Below are 27936 nucleotides of genomic sequence, written 5' to 3' on the forward strand. Positions count from 1 at the left end.
CTACAGTCTCGTGAAAGGCCTCATATCTTATTACAAATCCCTTAAGACAATCCATACCCCATTGAATTTATTCCTATTACTTGTGACTTAGAACTCTAGAGCTAGTTAACAAGATGACTTTCAGTCCTATGTCCAATTTTGAGCACCATTTCAATGAAAAGTTATTACACAAGGGCCTGAATCAGCACTGCATTATTACACAAGGGCCTGAATCAGCACTGCATTAATCCAATTTTACATCAGTGCATCAATAAAGTTAAAAATATCTGTCTGGGAATTGGGAAAGGTGACCAAACACTTGGAGCTAACAGAGTTTTATTGGGGGGGTTGGGGGGGGGATATCCACTTGGTTTTAGAAACCGGTAGCAGTAAAATAGTTGCAAGACAGGTGCTGGAAGAACTAAGGAGTAATATCTATTAGTTACAAAAACAGGAATATTTTGTTGCATTTAGCTACTTTTCCAAATAAATAAAACTTGCATATTTACCTGGCCTTTCTAGCCAGAGTGTTGTAAGTATGAAGTATGCTTGTGAGGTGGAGAAGTCCAGAAGTTACTTGATGGTTTAGGTATATCTGTGGATATAAATAAATTCAGATGAATAAAAGTATATGTTAGGAGACCTTGTCATAAACATTGACCCACAGTTTGCTGAGAAATCATGTCATTTAAGGAAGTCTAAATTTCACATTATAACCTGTCCGTGATAGCCCTGCAAATGGTGAGGCTGAGATAGAAGGCTGGGCAAGCTGTGAAGTATGTTCTCTAACAAGGATTGAACAGCTGAGGAGACTGTTTCCTTTTCTAGGGAACAAACTAGTGGTTCAATCTAACAAATATGAAACAGGCTGACCAAAAAAGCAAAATATAAATATATAATTCTCTTTTACTGATTGCATGCTGCAAGAGGCTTGCCTGAACTAAATCCTGGTGCTCAGGAGAGATTAAAAATAGATTGACAAATACTTGCTGTTGTACAAGGTGTCTACAGACCTCCTATTCTCACTGCCAAAACCAGGGCTGGTTCATTCATGGGACATTTGCAACTCATTCCAGACCCAAGAGAAGGCATGTAATGGTTTACCATTTCACACTTAACTGCCTGGAAGAATTCTAAGATTTGGAAGGTTTGGGTGAGATTCTCACACCTGTTTCTGTCCATGTATGCCAGGTAAAAAAGCCCACCGGGCATTAGTTCCAGCCCCAAAGGAGAATTCCCCCAGTACAGGAACTGAGGCTATGTCTACACTATAGCAGCATAACTACGGTGCTGCAGCTGTGCCTCTGGAGCACTGTAGCTGTAGATGTCTCCTACATCGATGAAAGGGGTTTTTCCAATTATGTAGTTAATCCACTTCTCTGAGAAGTGGTAACTAGGTCAATGGAAGATTTCAGTTGCTCTAGCCACCTCTACACCAGAGGTTAGGTCTACCTAACTATTGTGCTCAGGGCACATTATTTTTCACAGCCAAAAGCAACATAACTAGGTTAATCTAATTTTTAAGGGTAGACCAGGCTTGAGTAATGCAGCCAGACTGTGTTCTCTGAAGGCCTCCTTGCAAGTCCTGGCATAGGGAGACTTACTGGAGTGGGTTTCTGGGAGTGGAAGGGCATGTCAGGACAGGGCTATAGCATGTAGAACTGCAGAGATTGTGGGCAGTGCTGCTGTTCATAGTAAATTATACCACAGGCCACTCTAGCCCTGAAGCAGCCCAGAATCAGGAAAGTGGACAGAGATGTCTTATAGATGCCCAGCACAGAATTTCACCCATGACTTGCAGTGCAGACATGTTTTTTAACCTGACAGGATCATCAATAGCCAACAATGTACTCTGATCAAAACTTCTGGAGGGTAAAGGAGCCAGAAATGTATCATTATGGTGAAATGGTAGCTTTTTCATGTTAAGTTTGCAATTGAGGCGGGAGGGAGAGGGGAGCAATCTCCTGTTTTGGTCGGGGCAGGGGAAAGAGCGAGCTAGCTCCTTTCAGGGCTGGGGCAGTGGGGAGCAGCGAGCTCTTCCTGAAACCAGGTGCAGAGGGGGGAGAGCAAGGTCCTGGAGTGGGGGACAACAGAATGTGTCCCTCCAAAAGGGGTCAAATTTTAATTTCTGCATACACCACTGGTTTGCAACCACCTTTCAATTATAAAACCCTGGTTTATCTCACTATAACCTTATCTTGGAAAATTGGTTTGATTTGAAAATTGTAAGATTTATTGTGAGGACAAAGGAGAGTTACAAAGGTTTGTCATACTTTACAAACTTGTTTTTGTTACAGAATACTTTTTGAGTTAAAAAATTAGTCTGATCTGAAAATTATTACTTTGTCTTGCATTTTTGTCTTCCTCTGCGGCACTACCCATGCATACTTGATGTATTTAAGTCTCCTTTAACTTGTTTGCCCAACGACATTTGGAAAAAAAAATGGTGATTAAGAAAAGCTAATGACTATTTTTATTTATTTATTTATTTATTTATTTGAAATGCAATAGTAGTGAGACGCATCATGGCAGAGAGCCTGGAACCTCTGGCATGGTGGGGTTGTCCCAGAGCCAATGGTGCTGGAAGGGTACTCTGCAGGGGAGGAGTTTCTGGGGAGTCAGAGCACCTGGGAAAGCTTTTGTCAATTTTACTTTGCAGAAAGTGAAACTGATAAAAGTCTTCCAGGCAAGCAGCTGTTACATTGATTTTCCTGATGGAAAATCAACATTTTTCAGCAACACTGAATTTTTTTCACAGAAGATTTTAATTCTGTGAAAAAGATATTTTTGTCAGACAATCATTTAGATGGAATTTTTTTCAACTAGTTCTATTCCTGGTACACCACTTCAGAAATTTCTCTGTAGAAACTCTATAGCTCCCAACCTTTATGCCATCTGCCAAAAAATGAGCTCTGTGAATTAATGGTAACTAAGTAGTAAACCGAGGTTAATGCATGTAAGCACAAGTATCAATTTACAGATAAAAAATATAAAGATATTGAAAAAGGACATGTTGATTTATTTGAGAGTTGTTATTTTAGGAAATCATGCTGGCTGTTATGTTATTACTCGGCTTCACACTGGTACAGAAACTGGAGAGCCTATATGATACTATGCCAGAGTTGATGGTGGGAACATGCTTACATTTCAAACTAAGTTTCTTACAAAATAATTACTTCAGTGTTTGCCTCCCATTGTTCTTCTCTGCCTGAATTGCAAGAGGCACAAACCTGGAAAGTATGTTTTTCTTGATCTGTTTGTAAAACCTGGGTTTGCAGTAATGTTTTAATGCTCCTCTTTGCTTGGATGCTGTTGCATTAAGATAGAGAATTCATACATTTAAAGTATTACGTATAATATATAATGTACACACTAAATACTTCACTTTTCACTAAAGTTAATGTATGGGTCTACCCTAGCAGCAGCAAAATAAATACCTGAAGGTGCTCCTTTTAAGAAATGATACTATTGTAATTTTTAATTATTTTTCACATTACCAATAAAGGCAAAAGAGAATGGTAGTGTTATTTTAAATCTTTGGAAACACTGGGCAATAAGAAACGTTTATTTCTTTCTATTGAAAGGTTGTCAGACTGTTTGTCTAGCTTATGAATCTCACAAGGATATATTAGAAGTGCTGTTGTAACCCATGACTGCTGGGTGTGGTGTTCTGTCCCTCTCTAGTGACACCTAGACCACTTAGAGATTAATGAGCTACAGCCTTAGCTAAACATGGAGTAGAGACTCATGCACTAAGCTTCAGAGGTCCCAGATTCAATCCCACCTGCAGACAACTGGGGTCTGTCAGCATTAAGAAGTTTTAAAACAAACCAGGTGACTTTATTAAAGGTTCAGTGGAGTGTCTAGAGCAGTGGTGGTCAACCTGCTCTATGTTGAGCAGTTTTAAAACAAAAATTAAGTAATTATCTTAACAGGGTTAAAATTTTCTGAAAACTGTTAAAATATGAAAATGTTAAAACTAAAACAGGAATAAAATGTTACATATATAAAAGACCAAGAAATGTAAGACTTTGGCTTTACAAATCTGAAGATAACTAGATAACTTTCTCAAGTACTGCAAATTCTGCAAGATATTTCAAGTTTGGCAAACTGGGAAGAACAGTTTAAGCTACTTTTACACATTTGATAGGTTCCAAATTAGTTGTGAACTTTCAGGGGGAAAAAAGACTTATTTGTGCATTGTGGATGATTCATAGGTGACATTGTCTCCCATGTATAGCAGTGCTCAAAATTAATCTGATTTTAGACTGTATAAGAGAATGATGCCGGAAATGTCATTATTAAAAGTTCAGTGCTTGCGTATTTTCCACTGCTTTCAGCTTTGGTCTCTTCATCTTAAAGTAAGTGCAGAAATAGAAAGTTTGGAGAAGAGTGATGTGAGAAATTAGTCATGAAGGGGCTTCCGTACTTGCAAAGAGTACGGATACTGGTTTTGTTCTTTTTTTTAAAGAGGAGGCTGTTGATAGGATACATCATACTTGTCTACTGACTAATGAGTTAGGTTCCTATCATGTGAATACTTACACAACATGTGAGTAGTACTGGTAAACACAGTGGGACTGCTTGCATATGTAAATGTTTGCAGGATAGAGGCCATTTAGAGACCCTCTAGATCAGTGGTGGGCAGCCTGCGGCCCGCGGGCCACATGTGGCCCGTCAGGGTAATCCACTTGTGGGCTGCCAGACAGTTTGTTTACATTTGCACGGCTGCCGCATCTCCCAGTGGCCAAGGTTTGCCGTTCCCAGCCGATGGGAGCCTGCGCCACTTTCTGCAGCCCCCATTGGCCAGGAGCAGTGAACCATGACTACTGGGAGCTGCAGGCAGCTGTGCAAATGTAAACAGTCTGGCAGCCCGCCAGTGGATTACCCTGACAGGCCACGTGTAGCCTGCAGCCCGCAGGCCACCACTGCTCTAGACACTCCCTTGTACCTTTAATAAGGTCACCTAGTTAAATTAAAAGGCAAATTTTAAATAATAAAAAATGTACATAACAGTATAAGCAATACCATGTTTATTCTGTGGCAAGCTGGACTCTAATTTTGTTGGAAGGTGTCTAATTCTAGTTACTGCAGTAAACTGGGAATTATGTGACTACTTTGAATACATTAAAAAGGAAGGTATAAATTTAATTATGGAACTATCTAATGCAATAAGTACAGTGTTTTTTAATTTATTTTAGCTTATTGTATTGTGTCACCAAATTTTCAACATGCCATATATATTTGTATTAGAATGTATAACTGCACTGTAGAAGTGGTTTTGGCAAATAAGGAGACAGTAGCTGTTTTAACACCTATGCAGGCATACGGAGCAATTCTGGTGCCAACCAGAAGATGGATGAGCACTAGGGAAAGGAATCAGTTACTTAGGACAACCTTACTAGAACACAGCTATTTAATTTTTTTAAAAAAGGCAGTCCGTTGTTATGGTTCCCCAGTATATATGGCACAGACCTCTAGTACCACTGCAATTAAAGAAATAACTGGTAGCAGTAATAGATAATGTCACAAACTTTGCCAGTGTCTTGAACAATTTTTCGAGATGGCATTATACTGTTGGGATTCAACATTCCTAAGTTCTGTTTCTGGCTCAGTAAAGGAAGTGTTCAGTAGTGGTTAAAGTGTTGCTTATAAGGCCAGAAGAGAACGCTGTGATCATCTGCTCTGCCTTCATGTATGACACAGGCCATAGGATTTCCCTGAATTAATTCCTATTTGAATTAGAGCATACGTTTTAGAAAAACATCCAATCTTAATTGAAAAGTTTCTAGTCAAGGAGAATCCACTTCAACTATTGATAAATCCTTCCAGTGGTTAATTAACCTTCACAGTTAAAAATGTGTACCTTGTTTCTAGCCTGAATTTGTCTAGCTTCAACCTCCAACCATTGGATCTTGTTATGCCTTCGTCTGCTAGATTGAAGAGTCCATTTTCAAATTTCTGCACCCTTCCTGACTATAACCAAGTAACTCCTTACCCTTCTTTTTGTTAAACAAAACAGATTGGGTCTTTCACTATGTAAGGAGTATTTTAATCATTCTCCTAGCTCTTCTTGAACTTGTCCAGTTTATCAACAACCTCTTGAATTGTGGACACCAGAACTGGACACACTATTCCAATAGTGGTCAGACCAGTGCCAAATACAGAAGTAAAGTAAACTCCCTACCCTTATTTGAGATTTCCTGGTTTATAAGAATTGCATTAGCAGTTTTGACCACAGCCTCACATTGGAAGCTCATGTTCAACTGATTATCTACCATGACCCCCTCTTCTCCCACAGGTTTTTTTTTCAGAGTCACTGCTTCCCATCATGTAAGCATGGCCTACATTCTTTGTCCCTAGATGTAGAAACTTACATTTGTCTGTATTAACATGCGTATTGTTCACTTGTACCCCACTTACCAAGTGTTTCAGATCACTATTATTACTAATCATCTGCAAACTTCATCAGTGATGATTTTAGGTAATACAAATATAACACAAAGGGAGTTTGGCTAAGTTGATTTGACATGGACATGCCCTATGAAAGATCTGGGTCCTAGTCCCACCTCTGCCAGAAAAGACGTAAGACTTTGTTACCTCATGCAAAATGCAGACACTGATAGTATGTTGTGGCCTAGCATAGAGATATAAGGCTTTGTTCAGGAAGTGTTAAGAAGGGCACAGAAATACCACTCGGGGAAAGAAATTCACTATTAGCCAAGTTTAGTTCCTAGCCCAAAAGGCTGTTCTGCGGTGAGGGATTGGTAGTGTGACTGGAAAATTTAGGGGCAAGTGTAAAAGGTTCTTTTGCATATGTGCAAATGGCGATTTTCTGTAACGTTTAGAACTTGGCTAAATCTGGCTGACTTTTTTGAGAGGAACAAGAAAATACATCTCTTTGACCCTAGGGATTTCAGATTCCTCCTCCAAATTACAGAGCTTCTACGACTGTTCTAAAATAGTTGGAGACAAACTTTAACATTGGTAAAAGTACTTATTCTTCCCATACCTGCTTCCTTGAGATTAGTTGATATGTTTTTGCTGTGAATGTACTAATAAAATAATTGGGAGTTCCCTAGCCAATCTGTGTTTAAGAGCTATGATCCAAAGCATTAAGAATTTGGAGCAGTTTTTTGGCAATTTGGCAAACTGACTTATCTGTCATTTGACAAATGGCTTGACCCCTCCTCCCACATTCACCCCAGGCTGTCCGAAGAAAGTTTCTTCTGAGAAGGAAATTTCAGAAACTTACTGTGAATTCATTTAGTTTTGGTGAACTGTGAGTCAAAATCAGGCTTATAATGGAAAGTTATTCATGTAGCTTTAACTGTGAAGAGGTTATCACCTTTCTTCAGTAATGGGAACAAGTTAAATACTTTTATTTTCCTGGCCTTATATAATGTGTAGTACTATGAACTACAAACATTGTATCATATTTAGTGCAGCTATTGTAATATATATAAATATATATATTGACGTATGAAAAACATAAAGTAGAGAGAGGGAACCTGGATTGCTTTGAAGGTCAATAAAACCTGGGTTGTGCAATCTAGAGAGAAGCTGAAAAGTGCTTCTTAGAGCTGATAGTTATGGTATTTATGAATTTTTCTTAGTGTGAAATAATAAAAATGTTTAAATATTTAGTATTTCAGTCTATTTTCTTGTTGGAAATGAAAAGTTGTATCTTGAAGCAAGTGAAAATCCAGTGCCCATAAGAGCTTTGTCATGGAATGTTAGTGGACTTCCCTGTGAAGAATAAGTTTGAGGCTTCCTTAAAAATCCTACCTCTGCTTTGTGCAGCTGGAGATCTTTTATGCAGCATTTACAGCCAAGCAGGCTTTGTGAAGCATCTGCCAATTGCAGAGAAATGACTCCCTTTTGTCATTGGCAGGTGTGTGAGCAAAGCTTGTTGGGTTAGGTAGCTAACCAGAAATGGAAAATATAAATAGTATTAGTGTTGAACTGGGTCAGGACCCAGGTGCAAGAACGTAATTTGAGGTGGGTTATCACTGAGGAGGGTGAATTTGGAAAAAATAGACATAAAAGTCCTTAACAACAGACTGGTCTCAATGAGAGAGGCTTCCCCTGAGGGACCTGTGTGATTTTCCCCCATGAGAACTTCTGTAGAGTAAAAAGCCAGTTCCTCTCTTCCTTTGTTTTTCACTCAAGGTTCTTTTTCTGAGAGTCTTTCCCTTATCTTTCCCTTTGGATTCGCATCTCTGTTTTTGTCATTTCTGAGTTTCTGGAAGAGATTGAAATCACCAGTGAAGGAGGGGGACACCCTCGATGCCTGAAGAGACGGTATTATTAAAAATACTCTTAAGTCATCCTTGCTTGTATGCTTCACTAGAATCTGTAGAGGGTAATATCCACCAGAGGCAGGAAGATCACTCCATTCCTCATATATGCAGACAGACATTATTTACAATTTACTAAATGTCATTCAACTTTAAATATTTTTAATACAACTTTTATATTGACTTTTTTCTTCCTCCCTATCCTTTTCCCTTCAATCACGCTTTCTTTTCATTTCAAGTATTCTGATGCATCTCTTTCTCTTTCTATCTGCATTTGCTCCCAACTTCCACCCCCCCCCCCCATCATGTTCTTTGCTCTCATTCATTTGGTTATATTTCACATTTCCAAAGATGTGTGACTCTTCCCCATCCCTCAAATCACCTTTTTGTGGTCAATACTTCTAAGTCTTTCTAGTCCTCTATCACACAAGCATTCATCAATAAACCATGAAGGTAGGAGAAAGTTATGGGTTGATTGCTCGGTACCAGTACTCTTGATTGCAAGGGGAGCATACCTATAGGATTCTTCTCATACTAACGAATTCTTCTGTCCTCAAGGATAGAAGAATCCTTCTATCCTTCTACCCTTTTCTTTCCCCTCTCTGCTTAAATTATTGGTGCACAGGAAAGCCTTAGAGCGTTGATTACCTCCATCCTTCCCCACATAGGTTCTAGGGGTGGAAAGTTCCATGGTTCAAGGTGAAGGCCAGGGGAAGAGCTACTTCTTGAAGTTTCTCCTTCCTACTCCCTATGCAGTTGAATAGGGGATGGTGAGGAAATGGCCCATCAGTTGACTCTCTAAAGGTGGAGTGAGAGGAAATTAGGAATGCTATTCTAGCAGAGGAAATGGGAAATATCTACTGTCTTCAAGAATGCAGAAGATTATGATGCTTACAAAAGTAGAGTTTTTATAGATCATGTTTTTTATGAAATATGTTGTTTTCTTTTAGACCAAAACCAGTCTAGAAAAAAGAAGTGTAAACTTGCTAGTTGAGTTCTATGTGCATCCTATAATAGACTTTTTCATCTTCTAATTATTATGAAATATCATGCAAAGTTACTTAATAAAAAAAAAAACAACCTAACATTAGCTTGTTACTGTCTTATTAAGGTTTTGCAGTATCTCATGTAATGATACTAGCAGGCTGATTCTACAATATATACTTGAGACTAAAGAAAGCATGTATCTGAGAATCCGTAGGGTATTTCCATTTGCTTTCATATTAAATATAAAATACACACCGCAAGAGAAATATATTAAAACTATTCAGCCATAATCAGTGCTTACTTTGGGTTGACTCTGAAAGGGACTATTATTAACCTGAGCAATATGGAACTTAAAGTATTGATTAAAATATTTCATTTCTCATAGTATTGAGTGTGGCTCAGCATTCAGAAGTCTGTTCTTCTTTAGTTTTCTAAAATAAACCTGCAACCAGTTACTTAGCTGTACAAGACAGTTTGTTTATTCAGTAGTACAGAAAAGTATTAGTAAGAATTAACTACTGTGGTTCTCAGGTGAACTGTGATAATGATTTGCAATTACGTTTCACCTTAATTAAACCTTAGAACACCTCTCTGTCATAGGGAACTATTACATCCAGTCTCAGTTCTCTGTGTCTGGCCATTTGACAACACTCCGCAAGGTGTTGAGTTTAGCTGTCATTTGAGGCTGGGCAAAAGGGAGGGATGCAAAGAAGTTAGGCAGCCAGCTCCCATTGAATATTAGTAGGAGCTGGGAGACTTAAACCTTTAGGCACCTTTGAAAATTGTATCTTAAATGTAGCGTGCGAGTGCCTGCATCGACAAGACAGTTACACATCTTTCTAAGACAAGCTGTTTTTAAAGTACATAGATCTGAGCTTTTCATTATGTACATTTGCGGAGTTGAAAATGGCTTCTTCTAAGGCTTTCTTTTTGTTTTTTCTCTGAAATTTACTTCTTTGGCAGAAAGGCTTTTCTTTATTTTGCGGGTGGGAATGAGGAAAGAGAATAAGTAGTTGGGAAAGAAGTCATTCACAATGCAGGTTTCAGAGTGGTAGCCATGTTAGTCTGTATCAGCAAAAAGAGCGAGGAGGACTTGTGGCACCTTGGAGACTAACAAATTTATTTGAGCATAAGCTTTCGTGGGCTAAAACGACTTCATCGGATGCATGCAGTGGAAAATACAGTAGGAAGATATAAATATATACACACACACAGAGAACATGAAAAAATGGGTGTTGCCATACCCACTATAATGAGAGTGATCAGTTAAGATGAGCTATTATCAGCAGGAGAAAAATGACAAAAGCAAAAAAAACTTTTTGTAGTGATATCAGGATGGCCCATTTCCAACAGTTGACAAGAAGGTGTGAGTAACAGTAGGGGGAAAAAAAGCATGGGGAAATAGTTTTACTTTTTAATTTGCAAACTGGACGCCGTTAAATTAGGCTTGAATAAAGACTGGGAGTGGATGGGTCATTACACAAAGTAAAACTGTCCTAGAAGTTTTCCAAAATATAGGATGGGAAAAGAGGAAGCAACCTTTCTGTTTGGCACTTGTGCTAATGAATCAAGACACAAATCTGCAGCACAGAAGTAATTTCTCAGAGAATAAATACACTTTATGTATTTAACTTATGAAAACTTATGAAACTTATCAGGTTTAACTTATGAAAACCTGTTAATATTTGAGGAGATTAATCCTTTTTCCCCTCAATGGGGTATGTAGCTACTAAGGGTTCCTTCTCACAGTAACCTAGTCCTAGGATTGTTGTCAAAAGTAGGTGATTATTGGATTTGGCTTAAAATGTATATGCCGGTTGCATAAAGTTATAGATAGCCATATTTAAATCTGGCCTTCACATTTCTTTTCTTTTTTTTCCTAAGTATTTTCATATGTTCAGTGTTTTTGTTAATCAGTTTGAACATGTGTGCAGCTCTATCTTATTGAAAAACGTTTTTATGCACTTGAATACTTTCAATACATTTAAAAGTACACCTACTGCACAGTTAAACAACGGAGCAAAAATACCTTTTGAGGTGTGGTCATTGAGGTGAAAAAGTACATTTTCAAATGAGGAGCTCAAATTCAGCGAGATTGAAGCTGATGTATTTATATTTATTTTTAAAAATATTGAAAAGCAGTGCAATGAATTGCCCTTAATTTCTTGTAGGTAAAATTGTGGTACTGTGAGGTACTTTTTGGTATACTCCTTTGGGCAAGAGGAGTTACCCTGAAAAACAAAACGTCATAGAATTTCTCAAATGAGGTATTTCCCTCCACTGTCCACAGGACTGAGTATAAATTCTTGAACCTGAACTTTTTCATCTCCTTTGTTTGCTAATATGCCTTCCGCATCTTCTGCAACATTGCTGCATCACTTGCACCTCTGCTGAAACTTTCATCCTTGTCTTCAACTTCTTTCAGCCTGGTCTCCACAGTCTTATCCTACCTGCACCAGCATGTGTTAAATGCTTTCGCCCACTTTCTCACACATACAGGTAGTTTGATTTATGTTGTGCCCAATCATTAAACACTTCATTTGCTCACTAATTATTGCAGGTTCTACTCCAAAATTGTCCTGATTGTTTTTAAAACCTTCCATAAACTTTATCCTCTTCCTTGCTCCTTTCTCTTGTCTAGCTTTGTCAAGTTCTCTGACCCTTCACACAGTCCCACCACGGTTAGTATAAAAGTAACTGTCTGTTCAACTGCCTTCCATATGCAGTAGTTTTCTTATGCCTTAGTGATGCTCTGCTTATTTTTATCTCATCTAAAAATATCATCTTTTTCTACCACTTAAGTTTTCTTTCACTCTGATATTAACTCTTTAAAGTGTTTTGGGCTATTCGTGTTGAGAGGCCATACAAAATAAAAATTTAATTTACTGTAATTATTATTCTTACTATAATTTTTATATTACGGAAGCACCTGAAATGTGCTGTGTTTCAATCCCTGTCCCAAAAAGCTTACATTTTAAAAGGACCAAAGCAAAATACAAGAAAAGGGAAAGTATACACACAAGCAAAATGGTCAAGATGGTAATAAGAACATGTGTTAGTTTTAATATTTTTGTCATGGTTCATATATAAATTAAATCAATCTTAATTGTCCTCTATCTACAATGTATGCTGCCAATATTTTATAGTTGTTTGCTCTTTCATCATTTTTCTAGATGTCCCAAAGCATGTCTTCAGTGTCTTCAAGACATTCTGAAAAAATAGCTATCCGAGAGTAAGTATAATTTTATTCTCACATTTTGTTCTTGATATGGCTCAATAAATTTTATGTCTTCAATAACAAATGTACAGGTAAAGTATGTGGAGGTAATGTGTAGTAATTCTTTTCAGCATCTTAACCTCAAATTCATATCTGAGACTACAGTGAATTTCCTTAGTAATAAATCTTTATTAAATTTGATTCTTTATATTCTTTTACAATCAAGCTTTCAATACATGGTCCACGAGGCTATAAATGTATTTTTAAATGATTTGTATAACATCATCACCATAATTTGGATTCATTCTCATTTCATGGCTTTTCTATAATGATAAATCTAGTTGGGGATTTCAGCTATGATTTTATGTCCAAGAAATAATTACTCCATTCAGAATAACTCTGCTAAAAATATATCATGTGAATTCCTAAGATTACTTGTGAAGATGCCTTTTTTCAAAGAGATGTGTATCATGGGTAACTGGTTAGGTGCTGTTAAAATTTGTTGGGGGCAAATCCTGGACCCAATGGGCTTTTTGCTATTGACTTCAGATTTCACTGTTGATGTTTACAGCAGGGTCGTCCTTTCCTTTAAGGTATCTTATTCTGTGCGTTAGTACCCACTTCTAATAATCCGAGTTCGTATTGTTATTTATAATAATGTGAGGTAGAAAGGGGTGTTTCCAGTTGAGTGCCAAGTAATTCTATCATGATTAAGAACAAGCAAGATAATTGCAATTAACTATGACTATTATAATTATTAAGTAAAGGAAGGTCTGAGAGATGTTGGATCTGAACTGGAAAGTTGCTTCTTGATGTAGCTCTGTGGCTGTTTTATAGAGACAATGAGCAGAGATGAGAGGCTGCATTGAGAGGGTTTATGGAGTTGAAAGATAGGAGCAGGGAGTGTTGCTAGTTTGCTTCCTCAGTTCAGAGAAGCTTTATCCCGCTCTTTCTTCTGATTCCTTGGAAGGAGAAAAATACCTCTTTCAGGCTTCATATCAGGATTCATATCTGCGGTTGTCCTTTCACTGGCTCATGGGTTGGTCTTAGTAATATCTTCAGCTCGTGACATGTAGTCTGTTAATTCATATGTAGTGTACATTTAATTGTCTTTGTTCTTGTGGCAGGAAATTTTCAGCATCTGATAGAGTTTTAACTATTTCTTTTATTCCATCCATTTTCTTAAATATCGCTTGAGTTCCATCAGAGCTTAATAGGAACTGAAATTTGGTTTCAGATGGGCTTATACATCCTTATATTAGAGATAAGTTTTCCAGTTCTTAAAATAGTTCTTTTTAAACTTAATTGTTAAAGAGGGTCTTCAAAATTAAATAGCCATCCAAGAAGGCATTGACTGCTCTTCTTAAAAGTCCTTGTCTTTCTGAGTTTGGAAAGGAAATTGCTTAACTAAATAACTTAAGTCCCCAATTAATATAAATATCCTGTACTCATTGCTGTGCAGTTATAGCAGTGTCATTTAGTTCCATAATGGTCCATAAAGCATCTTGCATTTAACATAGCAACGACATTAGGAAGTTTTTACATTAGAAGATGCTTGCATTTGATTGCAAAACATTTGTAAATGTATGTCTCAAAAGAGGTCCATACAATCTTTTATCATCTAAGGAAAAGCATGAGACAGAGTTTTCAGTTTTAAGCAGGAACATGAATTAAAGTGCCTGGTATTAAATGAGGATGTTGATATAACAGGCATCACAGTAACTTGGTGAGAAGATGCTAAGCAAAGGGACACAGTAATACCAGGGTACAAAATACATAGGAATGATAGAGTAGGTCATGCTGTTGGAGGAATGGCATTATATGTGAAACAAAGCATAGAGTCAAATTTAGTAAAAATCTTAAATGACTCACAGTACCATTGAATCTCTATGGATAGAAATTCCATGCTTGAAGAATAAGAGTATAGCAGTAGGAATATACTAGTGACCACCTGACCAGGATCATGATGGTGATTGTGAAATACTCAGGGAGATTAGCGAGACTATAAAAATAGAAACCCCAATAATAATGGGTGATATCAGCTACCTCCAAATTGATTGGGTACATGTCATCTCAGGACCAAATGCAGAGATAAAATTTCTAGACACCATTAGAGACTAACAAATTCTCTAAGGTGCCACAAGTACTCCTGTTCTTTTTGCGGATACAGACTAACACGGCTGCTACTCTGAAACCTAGACACCATTAAGGACTGCTTCTTGAACAAGCTTGTCCTGGATCCCACAAAGGGGGAGGCAATTCTTGATTTAGTCCTAAGGTGTGCTCATGATCTGGTCCAAGAGGTGAATATAGCTGAACCACTTGGTAATAGCAACCATCATGTAATAAAATTTAACATGCTCATAGGGGGAAAGATACCAGAGAAACCTACCACAGTAGCATTTAACTTCAAAAAGGGGAACTATATGCAAATGAGTAGATTAGTTAAATGGAAATTAAAAGCAAGCTGCATGGAAAGTTTTTAAAAACACCATAATAGAGGCTCAAACTATATGTATACCCAAATTTAAAAAAAAAAAACAGTGAAAGGACAAGGGTGATCCAGTGGATATAGTGTATTTGGGACTTGCAGAAAGCGTTGACAAGGTCCCTCACCAAAGGCTCTTAAGCAAAAGGAGTCATGACATAAGAGGGAAGATCCTCTCATGGATCAGTATCTCATTAAAAGATAGATAACAAAGACTTGGAATAAGTGGTCAGTTTTCTCAGTGGAAAGAAGTAAATATTAGGGTCCCCCAAGGATCTGTACTGGGACCAGTGCTGCTCAACATATACATAAATCATCTGGAAATGGGAGTAAACAGTGAGGTTGCAAAGTTTGTAGACGATACAAAATTGCTTAAGATAGTTAAGTCCAAAGCAGACCGCGAAGAGTTACGAAGGGATCTTCAAAAAAAAAAAAAAAAAGGGTGACTGGGCAACAAAATGGCAGATGTAATTCAGTGTTGATAAATGCAAAGTAATGCACACTGGAAACCATAATCCCAACTACACATACAAAACGATGAGGTCTAAATTAGCTGTTACAGCTCAGAGATATTTCCCACCCCCAACAATGTATTGCTGTGGCCCAAGGACCTCTTGTTGCCAACTGGCAGAGGGCACAGGGCTACATAGGGGTTCAAGGGGGAGAGATAGCTCAGTGGTTTGAGCATTGGCCTGCTAAACCTAGGGTTGTGAGTTCAATCCTTGAGGGGGCCATTTAGGGATCTGGGGCAAAAATTGGGGATTGGCCCTGCTTTGAGCAGGGGGTTGGACTAGATGATCTCCTGAGGACCCTTCCAACCCTGATATTCTATGATTCTATGATAAGTATCCCCTCAGTTCCCCAAAAGAATGTCATGTAAGGTTTCTAATAAATGCCTGTGTTACACTAGTCATCATAATCTTTGCATGACAATATGTGAGGAATTATGTGTATGTGCTGAGAATTATGTTCTCTAAGTCTTGTAGTTAAAGGCAGGTCACTCAAATGTAGTGCACCTTGAGCCGAACTTCTCCAGACAAGAGGTAGAAGATACTTATCTTCCTGGTGGACTATTGTATACGGTGTGTCCTACAGCAGAAGTTTATTAACATATTGAGGCCTGATCAATACTAGGAAATTAGGTTGGTATAGCTGCGTCACATAGGGATGTGAAAAATCCACACCTCTGAGCGATGCAATTAAACTGACCCCCGCTGTAGAATTCTCCCGCTGACCTAGCTACCGCTTCTCAGGGAGGTGGAATACCTATATCAACAGGAGAACCCCTCCCATCAGTTTAGGTAGTGTCTTCAGTAAAGCGCTACAGTGGCACAGCTTCATTTTAGGTGTGGACAAGCGCTGAATCAACTGCTAATGAAGAGTTTTGGAGATTTCAGAAGTAATACACAGGAAGAGGTAAACAGCAGAAAGGTGGAACACCCTGTTTTCAGGTGAAGATCAAAGGTCTGCTGTGATATATCTGAAGGGGCAGAGACACACCTTGGCATCCTTCAGTCTTTGAAGACAAGCTGCCAGCAGATTAGATTTTGTGAAAGGGGGATCTCAGTCATCCTGGTTGAAAAAACTGGGAAAAGGGCTTGAGATAAGCTATCCTGTAGGTCTTGTGAGTTAAGTTTAAGCTCTAGAAAGCGTGTTATGATTTTGTTTTATATGTAATCATTTTTCCATTATTGTTTCTTACTATCATTTGATTATAAGCTTATTCTTGCCTTCACTATAATATATCTAAATGCTGTGTGTTAAGCAGAGTAGCAATCCTGAGTTGAATTGTGTAAGCTGGTTTGTGCTGTTCCTTTGTGAGTAGAGGATGACCTGAGAGTTCAGTGCATGGTCCGTGTAACAGAGGCTGATCTCTCCAGAGGGATGGTCAAAGGTTGGTTTGTGCCTATTGCTAACCAGTATAGAAAGAAGGAGGCCTGCAGAAGCCCGGAAAGTAGTGCTTGTGTTGCCAGAGGCTGGTGGAGTTAAGGAGCTGATCCACAGCAGGAACAGACAAGACTACGTCATGCTTATAGCAGGTGGTGGCAAGGTGCCTCACAGCCCTGGGTAGCTCTGGGAAGCATCACAGTTACTTATGTGTAACTTCGTGCAGAAAAATTTGTTTGAAGCACATTGTTAGGAGAAAAAAGAGGCGCCAAAACATTTTTTTTAAAAAACCAAGAGGAATTAACACTGTCCTCATAGGAAACCTAATAATTATTGGGCATTACATAATGTACAGATATGCATAAATTCTAAAGTGTGTTTCAGACAATGATAAGTAGGTCTGTGTAATGCTTGAAAAAAGTGCTTTAGTAATCAGTGTAAATATTCAATACTATATTTTTATATTTTGCTGTTAAGTATTCTTACTTTATCTAGTTTTCAGGTTGGCGATTTGGTTCTCATTATCTTGGACGAACGCCATGACAACTATGTATTATTTACTGTCAGTCCAACATTGTATTTCTTACATTCAGAGTCTCTTGCTGCGCTGGATCTGAAGCCAGGTGAGTGTGGTAAGTGTCAGATAACTCTGTGGCATAATGTTCTGAGGCACGTAACATGATCTTATATCCTTATTTTTCTAACAGCTCTTTAATAATTACATATATAGATGTATGTTTTAGCTATAGACATAATGTATATTTGTAGCAAAAGTTGTAGTTAATCTTGCATTGAGTTTTTCATTTTAGCCTCATTCAGTAATTTTCTGAAAGGTTTTTTTTGGGCAGCACTTTTCCATATTACGTTTTGTCCCAGAAGTGAATACTTTGGACAGTTAGAGCAAAATGCATTCATCCTTTTTTGATTTATACTATAAAACAGACTATATTTATTCATACATACATGCACATTTCATACATGTACCATATGAAATTACCATTTGGCTTAGTCATGTTACTATTTATGGTTCTAAAATAACTACAAAGTATTGATGATGGCTGTGTAGGTCTGTTTTTGTGCTGCCATTTACAAATTTGAGGTGTGAGCCCATTGCAGAGGCTTGAACTTCCACCTGTGCTGTAGAAGGAATTGACTTTTTAAAAAAAAACCAAGGACTCAGTTTTATTTTAAAGGTATTTTCCCTCCAGGCAAAGAAATCCCCTGTAGCATGGATGGAATTTTATGGATCTATATGTTCAGTGTGAGAGAACTGGAAACCATAACTTTTTATTTCATGATTTTTAAATGCCTACTTTTGCTGCTGTTTCTCAACCCGACATAGATGAAGTTCAGCAGGGCTCAAATTTTCTTACAGGAAAATGTTTGCTTTAGAGCAAGGGTTCCCAAACTTTTTGCCAGCACGACCCATTTTAGTGAATTATTTCCTTGTGGGCCTCAGACAGCATGGAAGCCACCATTTTGAAGAGCACAGCATGCCTGGTACATATGGTAGATGAGGTCACGCTGTGCAGAGGATGCCATTTTGTAGAGCATTATGACCTCGCAGACACCGTGCATGTGAAGTCCAGTGGTGAGCTGGAGCCGGTTCACACCGGTTCGCTAGAACCAGTTGTTAAATTTAGAAGCCCTTTTAGAACCAGTTGTTCTGCAAGGGACAACCGGTTCTAAAAGGGCTTCTAAATTTAACAGGCCCAAAGTGGTGCCTTAGGCGCCGACTCCATGGGTGCTCCAGTCCTGGAGCACCCAAGGGGAAAATTTAGTGGATATAGAGCACCCACCAGCAGCTCCCCGCCCCACGCCTGGCCCCAGCTCACCTCTGCTCTGCCTCCTCTCCTGAACGCAATGCCCTGCTCTGCTTCTCTGCCCGCCCCCCTCTCCCACCCCCCATCCCCCCGGCTTCCCGTGAATCAGCTGTTTGCATGGGAAGCTGGGGCAGGCTGAGAAGCAGGCGGCAGCTTCACTCAGGCCCAGGGAGGCAGAGGCAGAGTGGAGGTGAGCTGGGGCGGGGGGGTAGGTGCGAGGAGGGCCACCCGCGCCACAGCAGGTAACCTGGTGGGGAGGGGGGCGCAGGGGAACCGCTTCCCGCTCCAGCTCACCTCCACCACCCTCAGCCTGAGCGTGAAGCCACGGCCTGTTTCTCAGCCCTCCCAGGCTTCCTGCCGAACAGCTGATTCACGAGAAGCTAGGGGCGGGGGCAGAGAAGCAGAGCGGGGCAACGCGTTCAATGTAGGAGGCGGAGCGGAGGTGAGCTGGGGCCAGGCACAGGGTGGGGTGCTCTGCACCCACCAAATTTTTTCCGTGGGTGCTCCAGCCCCGGAGTACCCAGGGAGTTGGCGCCTAAGGCGTCACTTTTGATGTGTTCAGTGCAGGAGCGGCCGCTCCCCCACTCCCCCCTAGCTATGCTCCCCCGTCCCTAGGAGCCAGAGGGACCTGCCGGATGCTTCCCGGGAGCTGTCCCAGGTAAGCACCTCCAGGACTCCCCACCTCACCCCCTGGCAGGTCCTTCTGGTTCTTAGGGGTGAGTGGGCACCCACTGCAGTGGCCCACGAGACCCTCCTACCTGGTTCTGGGGGCAGAGGTCCTGGGGGTTGGGTCAAGGAACGTGGGGGGGTTGGATGGGGCAGGAGTCCCAGGGGGGCGTGGGTAGGCAACGACCCCCTAGTGGGGTGAGGAGGGAACCCGTTGTTAAGGTTTTGGCAGCTCCTCACTGGTGAAGTCATACTGTGCAGAGCAAAATTACATCTTCTGCACGCTGGGAATCTCTGCAACCCCATCTGCTGATGGTGGAACCCCATTTGGGGACGCAGTCCACAGCCAGAGAACTGCTGCTTTAGATAGTGTTAATCCTTTGCACTCAAGTTTAGCGCAGCAGGGTTTTTCTGTGGTTTTAAAGTGTTTCAAGGTTTTTGTGGGGTACTTATTTCAGTTTTCCCTCAATTAAGCTTAGGAAACTGCAGCTTCCTTTCTGTTTGCTATTTATGTTTATTCACTTCAATGTTCCTAGTGTTTTGCTTGCTGTTATGATATGCAATTCATGAAATAAGTATTTAAACTTTTAAAGTAGCGAGTTCATTGAAAATCTTCTCTGCAACACAAAGGCCATGGCCTCTTAAAATCTGTTCCCTGTGCCACCAGTTTTGGATGCAGTGAACATTAGTGAGGGCATGTATCAAAAGACAGTTTTGTATTCCTCTCCTAATCTGTTCATAAAGGCTTCCACAGGCATCAGAAGGAAAGTTCCCACCATAGAACATTTTCTCCATTAGCAAACCATTGAAGAGAATTATGATGAATAATGCCAGTAACTTCTTGTTAGTTAGCAAAATAATTACATAGTTCCCAATAGCCCACCAAACTCTTACAGAGTACAGAGACTGTGCTAAAAATTTGGGACTGATACACTATGCATTTCCTATAAAACAGGTTAAACTCCCACGTCAAATACAAAATGGAATGCAACCTTAACAATGGCATCGCAGTGTCACAGCCATAATTTTATGAAATTTAAAGTAAGGCTAATGGTATCCAAACCAACATGTTTTTCCCTCCAATTCATTTTGATAGCCATTGATTTACACATGTGAGGTTACATGAACATCCTCAGCAAAGAGAATGTTAAGAAGTGTATAACTATAAGCACAAATTTATTGTTTAATTTTTTTCAAATTTGAAGATCCTTTATTTGTGTAATTATAGGGTATGTACAAGTTCCTGATTCCCAATAATGTTACGTGTTTAAATTGTGGAGAGATGGTACTCTCCCTTCATGATTAAGGTTGCTAGACACTTTGCATAAAAAGGACCCTATTGTGCACATTGAGCCAATCATACTTCTGCCATTTTTTTATAAACCTATAATTTAGTGTTTCCCAGCTTTGGCTGTGGTTCCCCTTGGGGCATATGTGAGTAGTCTAGTATGACTAGGGCAGGAGAAAGGAGCAGTGAGGCAAGGCAAGCTGCGTAACCCTGAATATGTGCGCACACCCAAACACAGCCAATGGGAAGTGGCATGCAGCTCCTTTAGTCCTGCCCATCTTCCCCAGTGTTTCCCTCAACAGTCTCCAGTGCATGTGGGCAAAGTAGTATCTTACGTATATGGGACAATGAACTCAAGCAGCAGCCCACCAACCCTGACTTCACTAAAAGATTTTTTTCAGAAAAGCAAGCCAAAAAAAAAGTTGTTGAAAAGAAGAAGGAAACAGAAAAGGGAGGTGTGGGAGAGAATGGATGGAAAAAAGGAAAGGAGGGTAAACAGGCTATACTTGGACTTGGTGCAAGAGACACAGTGATGGGGAAAGGTGTGTCCAGCCTCAGCTAATTACAAGGAGGGCTCCAACAAAAAAACAAATTTGGTGCATACACAAATGTCCTTTAACTTCCCACATATAGCATCTCAATTTGAAATTTATTACAGGTTTTCTCAGGCCAGAGATAATTTTAAAGGTCTGGATGAAACACACGATATACAGGATAATAAGACTTTATTAAAAGTGGTTTTGGGAAATTGATCTCTCCCTGTTTTCTGTGTGAATCTGGCAAATAAAGATGGCAAGATAAAAGTACTGTGACTTACAAAGTGGAGAGGAGGATGTGCATAGAACCACTTTTTTAGAGTTTGGTTTTAAGTTATTAGTCATAAATTTAATAACTGCTGGGAATGCTGTGAAGATTGGTGACAGACATAATAATAGACATAAAGCATCTCACAAAGAAAATGAATGGAGTATGGTTCTTGCAGATATTACTGATCTAGAGAGGCACACTGCAACTGCTTCACACTTACAGTAATCTCTTAAAAACATTGCTATGTTCCTTGCACATGCTTTAACATCAACCAGTGAGGTCAACCCCTTATAATTTACATTCCCATTTCATTGCCCCCTTTCTACCTCCAAGCGACTTAGTTTTGTCCACCACTTACAGATCTTGCTACTTGGGCACCGGCAAAGCCTGTGTCTTGGGGGCCCAAAATTTGGAAGAACTAGAAATATAAAGTAGAATTTCACTTTCCTTTTCCTAAATGTTTCAGGCCCATTTCCTTACAAAAGGCATCTTTGGTAATGTAAACTGAGTGCTACCATTGTGTCCTTGAGTTGAAAGAAATATAAACTTGAGTGCTAGGGTTGAAAGAAACAAGCACTTGGGCTCCCCTTGTGCAGCAAAAGGCTGGGGAAAGGAGAGATCACTCATTCACCTCCTCATGAAACAAGTTAAGTTTGGGATAAATTCTAAAGAACCATATCACTATTCTTCTCCCATATTCCCAGATCAGCCATGAGCATAATGGTATGGCTGTGATGGACACTAATCAATATGTATTCAAGTACAGGAAGTTACCATTTTAGGACTCCCAAAAATGCTGTGTCTGTATCTGCCCTTTGACACTCAGGCATGCACATCTGCTTCTCACAGTAATATTAATCCCTCACATGTCCACCTATTATGCTGAATATTATTTATTCAGTCTTGCATTAATCTGCCTCTGCTTGTTTTGAGAGATGGGATTAGATAAACTCTGAAACTGGTTGCAGAGTTGCCCATTTCTGCAATATTTTTGCAAATCTCAGGTTTAAAATGTTTTAAGCTACTCGTGTCAGGGCTTTCTCACTATTTTTGTCTTTACTAATAAAGACCATCTCCAGTTTTTCCCAATGGAACCAAAGCCTGGCGAATGGTACGCCACTATTCATGTTTGGGCCAGATAAGTGATAATGAGGGGTCATGGGAACATGGAGGGGTAAGGAATGAGCGCCTTGGTGAGGACTTGGGATTATGAGCAGCGGGCAGTATGAAGAGATGGAAGGCTACTTCTTGCTAAAAAACACTTGTCAGGTGGTTAACAGTTAGGTCCAGGATATTTGTAGTGGAAGTTGAGGTTTTACAAACCTGTAATATTAACTACAAGTGTGTTTTGATTTTTATTTGAAATGTCAATGAAAACAGATTTTTGTTTTATTTAAGGTTTCAGAGTAACAGCTGTGTTAGTCTGTATTCGTAAAAAGAAAAGGAGTACTTGTGGCACCTTAGAGACTAACCAATTTATTTGAGCATGAGCTTTCGTGAGCTACAGCTCACTTCATCGGATGCATACTGTGGAAACTGCAGAAGATATTATATACACAGAGACCATGAAACAATACCTCCTCCCACCCCACTCTCCTGCTGGTAATAGCTTATCTAAAGTGATCACTCTCCTTCTGGGCCATTTCCAGCACAAATCCAGGTTTTCTCACCCTCCGCCCCCCCCCCCCAACACACACACAAACTCACTCTCCTGCTGGTAATAGCCCATCCAAAATGATCACTCTCCCTACAATGTGCATGATAATCAAGGTGGGCCATTTCCAGCACAAATCCAGGTTTTCTCACCCTCCGCCCCCCCCCCCCACACACACACACACACAAACTCACTCTCCTGCTGGTAATAGCTCATCCAAAGTGACCACTCTCCCTACAATGTGCATGATTGAAATGGCCCACCTTGATTATCATGCACATTGTAGGGAGAGTGGTCACTTTGGATGAGCTATTACCAGCAGGAGAGTGAGTTTGTGTGTGTATGGGAGTGGGGGGGTGAGAAAACCTGGATTTGTGCTGGAAATGGCCCACCTTGATTATCATGCACATTGTAGGGAGAGTGGTCACTTTGGATAAGCTATTACCAGCAGGAGAGTGAGTTTGTGTGTGGGGGGGGCAGAGGGTGAGAAAACCTGGATTTGTGCTGGAAATGGCCCAGAAGGAGAGTGATCACTTTAGATAAGCTATTACCAGCAGGAGAGTGGGGTGGGAGGAGGTATTGTTTCATGGTCTCTGTGTATATAATATCTTCTGCAGTTTCCACAGTATGCATCCGATGAAGTGAGCTGTAGCTCACGAAAGCTCATGCTCAAATAAATTGGTTAGTCTCTAAGGTGCCACAAATACTCCTTTTCTTTTTGTTTTATTTAAATATTCCTCTATAAAGTGCACAGCCCAGACATTGATGCACTGAGCTAGTTCATGAAAACTCAGAAGTGAGTGAGTCTGTTTTCATTAACTAAACAGAGAAATTAAAAAAATAAAACAGCATAAATGCTGAAAAATATATGTGATTTTTAAACTCTTCCAGTTGTATTAGTCTCAGGTTGTGGTAATAATATACAGTAAATACTTTTAGTAATGATTTAGTATCTGTGTCTCATTGCACTACTTGGTTCCTTTGTTTTATATGTAAAGGAAAACTTCAATTTATATAAGTAATAACTGCATGTATAAAAATAAACGCTAAATCTAGTTTTAAGAGCTATAATATGCCATCTAATGTATTATTTAATATGAATTACTAAAGACCTACAAATTCACAGTCTTCTTTGTATGCTCTGTTTTGATTCTGTTTAGCTTCAGGTGCATCTAGAAGACCTTGGGTGCTAGGAAAAGTAATGGAAAAGGAATATTGCCAGGCAAAAAAGGTACAGGAATACTACTGAAAAATATGTAATTATTAAGATCAGTATACAAGGAAAATGAGGCCAGATTCTGCTACTCTTAACCATGTACAGTACTATCTTCTCCTCAAGTAGCACCACTGAAATGCATGAGACTGCTTGTGGAGTAAGTTCTACTCAGCTTGAGTAAATATGGCAGAATCTACCCAATAGTTCTAACTGGTGATTAGAAATATTCACACTGATAGATTCTTAACTGAGGGTGTTTATGCTTGCCTGGATGAATTAATTGGAAATGTCCTATGCAAATCTTAAAATGAATTTGGGGAAGTAGTTTATCTATAATTTTCCCATCCTACCTGGTACAGGGGCCACTGCTTTGTATGAGCTATTTTGGAGAGACTGCATAAATCAGGAGGAAAATACTCATTTCTAAAAGGCTTTGACCTCTGAGCCATCGCTGCATCACAGGGCCAGAGGACTAACCCCTGCAGCAGCATAGAGCAGTCAATAGTTCTACTAGCCAGTTGGCACATCTCCCTGTTAATGGTAAGCTATCACTGGCTGGTCTCAGCTGTCAATTCAGACAAATAGGGTTGTCTAGTCTGCCTCCATGTACCAGTTTTAAGAGTGCTGGGGGTGCAAATAACTTCCTGCTCTAAAAAATCTTAGTGAAAGCAGAATAAAATAGAACAACATTTTTGCGATGTAATTTAAAGTATTTGTATTTGTTTTTTTCCTTAGGCACAAAACAGATTTAAAGTTCCTTTAGGTACAAAGTTCTACAGAGTGAAAGCAGTGCCGTGGAACAAAAAAGTATAACACAGTGGGAACTCTGTTCATTCTGTCTCATTCTTTTCTGGATTGTCCTTCAGTGCTCATTCATCGCTCCAAGTAGAAGGCCATCTTTTTATACTGAGGTCATGTGACAATATGCTTCACAGATATACTACTTTTAATTTTTAATGGGTTACATTTTAGAAACAAGAATTTCATTAAAATCCCTGGTCCTATAACTGTTCCAATTTTTTTACCCAGATAACTTTAGGAGTGTGGACCAAAGGAGTTCATTTTCTCAAAGGGCAAACCTTGTGCATCATGGCTTATTATTAGCCATGTTAAATGCCTGTTAAATAAATTAGCTTGTATTCAGATGTTAAATGTTAGTTACCATTATTACCAGCATATGTCCTTTTGTGAAATCATTTAAATACTTGCACTCTTTAACAGATTCTTTATAATATGTATAAATTCATCAACTATTTAAAGAGGAGTGTTCATTGCATGCCAATAATCATAATTTTTCTTCAACATGAGTTTGCCTCAGTAGATGAACAAAGATAACTGCTGCATCTTCTTTCATTACGTTAAAATGCCCTTTAATGTTTAAAAAAACAACCTTGTAATTTGATGGGCTGATCTGAAAATCAGTCACAGGTAAATCTGCAATCTTCAAAAGCACTTTTGATGGATTGATCACATAGATTCTGAAGGGAAGAATCCCTGTGCTGTTAGATTTAAAGTGAAGCACTTGAACCTTCCCAACAACACAGAACTCTTTTATTAATCTATTTAGAAAAATCATATTGATGAAAATTGTATTTCATGGTTGAGTTTCAGGAAAAAACTCATTGTACATTAACCATACAAGAGTCATTTAAGTAACAAATTATTGTAATTGTAAAAGACATGTAGACTTTTAAAACAATAAAGATTTGAACCTGAAAATGTCTGAATAGTGTGTGCCTTTTTAAATGTCCACTTCATATAATACCATTCTGTAATTTTCAGTAGATAGATGGGGCTCCTCTTGACAAATAGGATTTAATTAAATGGCAATCCATGTTTTGTCAGCAAATCCGATGAGTGGACATATTATTCAAATGAATTATTGAGGTCAAGGAAGATAATTTGTATACTGTTCTAACTAAACTGTAATGAACAAATGACACTTTGTTTTCTAAAGGTACTTTCTTCTTAATGTTTTGTGGAAATAATTAGATGGGGCGCAAATGAAAACATTGGTTCCAAAACATTTGCTTTTGTGAACACTGGGGAATTTGAGGTCTGGATTTAGCAAGTAAGTTGGGCTTAGAGTTCAACCTGGGGTTTCTACACAGAGGTGGGCTGTATGTAAGAAAGAAACACACACAAAGCTCAGAGACTCTGTCAACATAATCACAAAGAAATTTTTCAATCCAGCTGATCCACGTTACTTTTAAAAAGCTCCTGGACATGCTCTTTTATTTATCTAAAATGTTCTGATATCAAACACCTATTGAGTATTAGAAGTAGTTTTTTAAATCACAGCTTTGAAGACTTTTGAAGGGCCTGCATAGAAATCTAGTTTGCTTCTCATCTTCCATCTGCCAAACTGCAATAGATATCAGTGAGTAAATTAAAACTGTGACAGCTTCAAGGCACACTTCTTGCTGGATGTCAAATTTGTGTAACTTGTGGAAAACTAATCCAGTTGATGAGTTAGATGACTTCTGAGTAGAAACATAATTTTTTCTTCAGCAAAAGTATTTCAGTAGTTTTGAATACTTGCAAAAGTGAGATAGGTGTTGATTGCCAGTTAAATGGGTGGTGTTTCTTTTTGAGTTTCTAAAATGGTACTTTTCTATTGACCAATGACTTTTGCCTCCAAATTAGTCAGATTCCAGGTCTGAAAGATTTACCCAATAGCATTTTTTAGTCTGCTTAGTGAGTTGGGTTATACATGGTGTTGGCACATACCTGGATACCACAATTCTTCCTTTTAGCATATGGAGTGGTAAAAAGGCCTGGCACCTACAAGTTTTTTTTCTCAACATATGCCATGTTTTAATAGCTTAACCATTACTTCTGCATGCCTGTTTATACAATTGTTACTTTAAGTGAAATTAAAGGGTTTTTTTAACTAATGAATTATTCTCATTTAATTTCTTGGCACATAGCAGGAAGTCACCTGACAAACCCTGAAAAGTCACTAGATATAGTTGTTTAAGCACTCAAAAGGAGTCAAAAAAACGAACAAAATTTCCCAAGAATTCAACACAGAAATATACGCACACACACACACAGGCAAGTATAGTCACAAAATCATTCACAAGCAGCTCAATAGTGTTAATAAAATCCATTCCATGCTCTTCTTACTGCATTCTCTTGCACACGAGAAGCAACTACAACAGTACACTGTCATCATCAGAAGGGTGCCCTCTGCTCATTGGGAAGGAAACTGCAGCCCAGGTTGGCTGGGGTTGGTTAAGTTCAGCTGAGCCTCCCTTCCTTGCCGACAGGTTAGTGAAAGGGAGAGCCCAGAACCAGAGGGAAGAGGGCATTCACCTGACTTGAGCTCGGCGCTGCAGGCAGCTCAGTAGATTTAAAAACAAAAGTCTGCTAGGCAGACCCCTTCCCACCGCTTCCAGGGTTTCATTTCTGAAAACCCCTGGGCAGCTAACCCCAGGCCAAGCCAGAGGGAGTGTAAAGAGGAACTGAAATCAAGATAGCTCCACTTTTGATCCTGTAATAAGGGCTTCATTCCTGGAGGCATAGTGCCTGCCGCCCCATGAGGGCACACGGCCCAGTCTCATCCCACCCCACGTTCCATCTGTGCAGCTCTCCTCACGCTGGCTAGCCTGCCTCCCCGGC

At 39.4% G+C, this 27936-nt stretch overlaps 1 protein-coding gene across 4 annotated transcripts in view; it reads left to right on the forward strand.

Moving 5' to 3' along the window:
* RB1CC1 (RB1 inducible coiled-coil 1) overlaps positions 1-25991 on the forward strand; it is a 165688-nt gene extending 139697 nt beyond the window's left edge. For 3 of the 4 annotated variants that reach the window (XM_084620270.1, XM_084620273.1, XM_084620272.1), the window contains 4 exons: positions 12440-12498; positions 17354-17490; positions 24257-24327; positions 25048-25991. In XM_084620270.1, the coding sequence (XP_084476396.1) occupies positions 12440-12498; positions 17354-17490; positions 24257-24327; positions 25048-25125 (345 nt within the window). In that variant the 3' untranslated portion in view covers positions 25126-25991. The remainder of the gene's footprint in view (positions 1-12439; positions 12499-17353; positions 17491-24256; positions 24328-25047) is intronic. The other variant, XM_084620271.1, reaches the window with a different exon arrangement.
* Positions 25992-27936: the final 1945 nt, after the last annotated feature.

The sequence above is a fragment of the Lepidochelys olivacea genome (assembly GCF_965140295.1).
Source record: "Lepidochelys olivacea isolate rLepOli2 genome assembly, chromosome: 2".
Lineage (NCBI taxonomy): Eukaryota > Metazoa > Chordata > Testudines > Cheloniidae > Lepidochelys > Lepidochelys olivacea.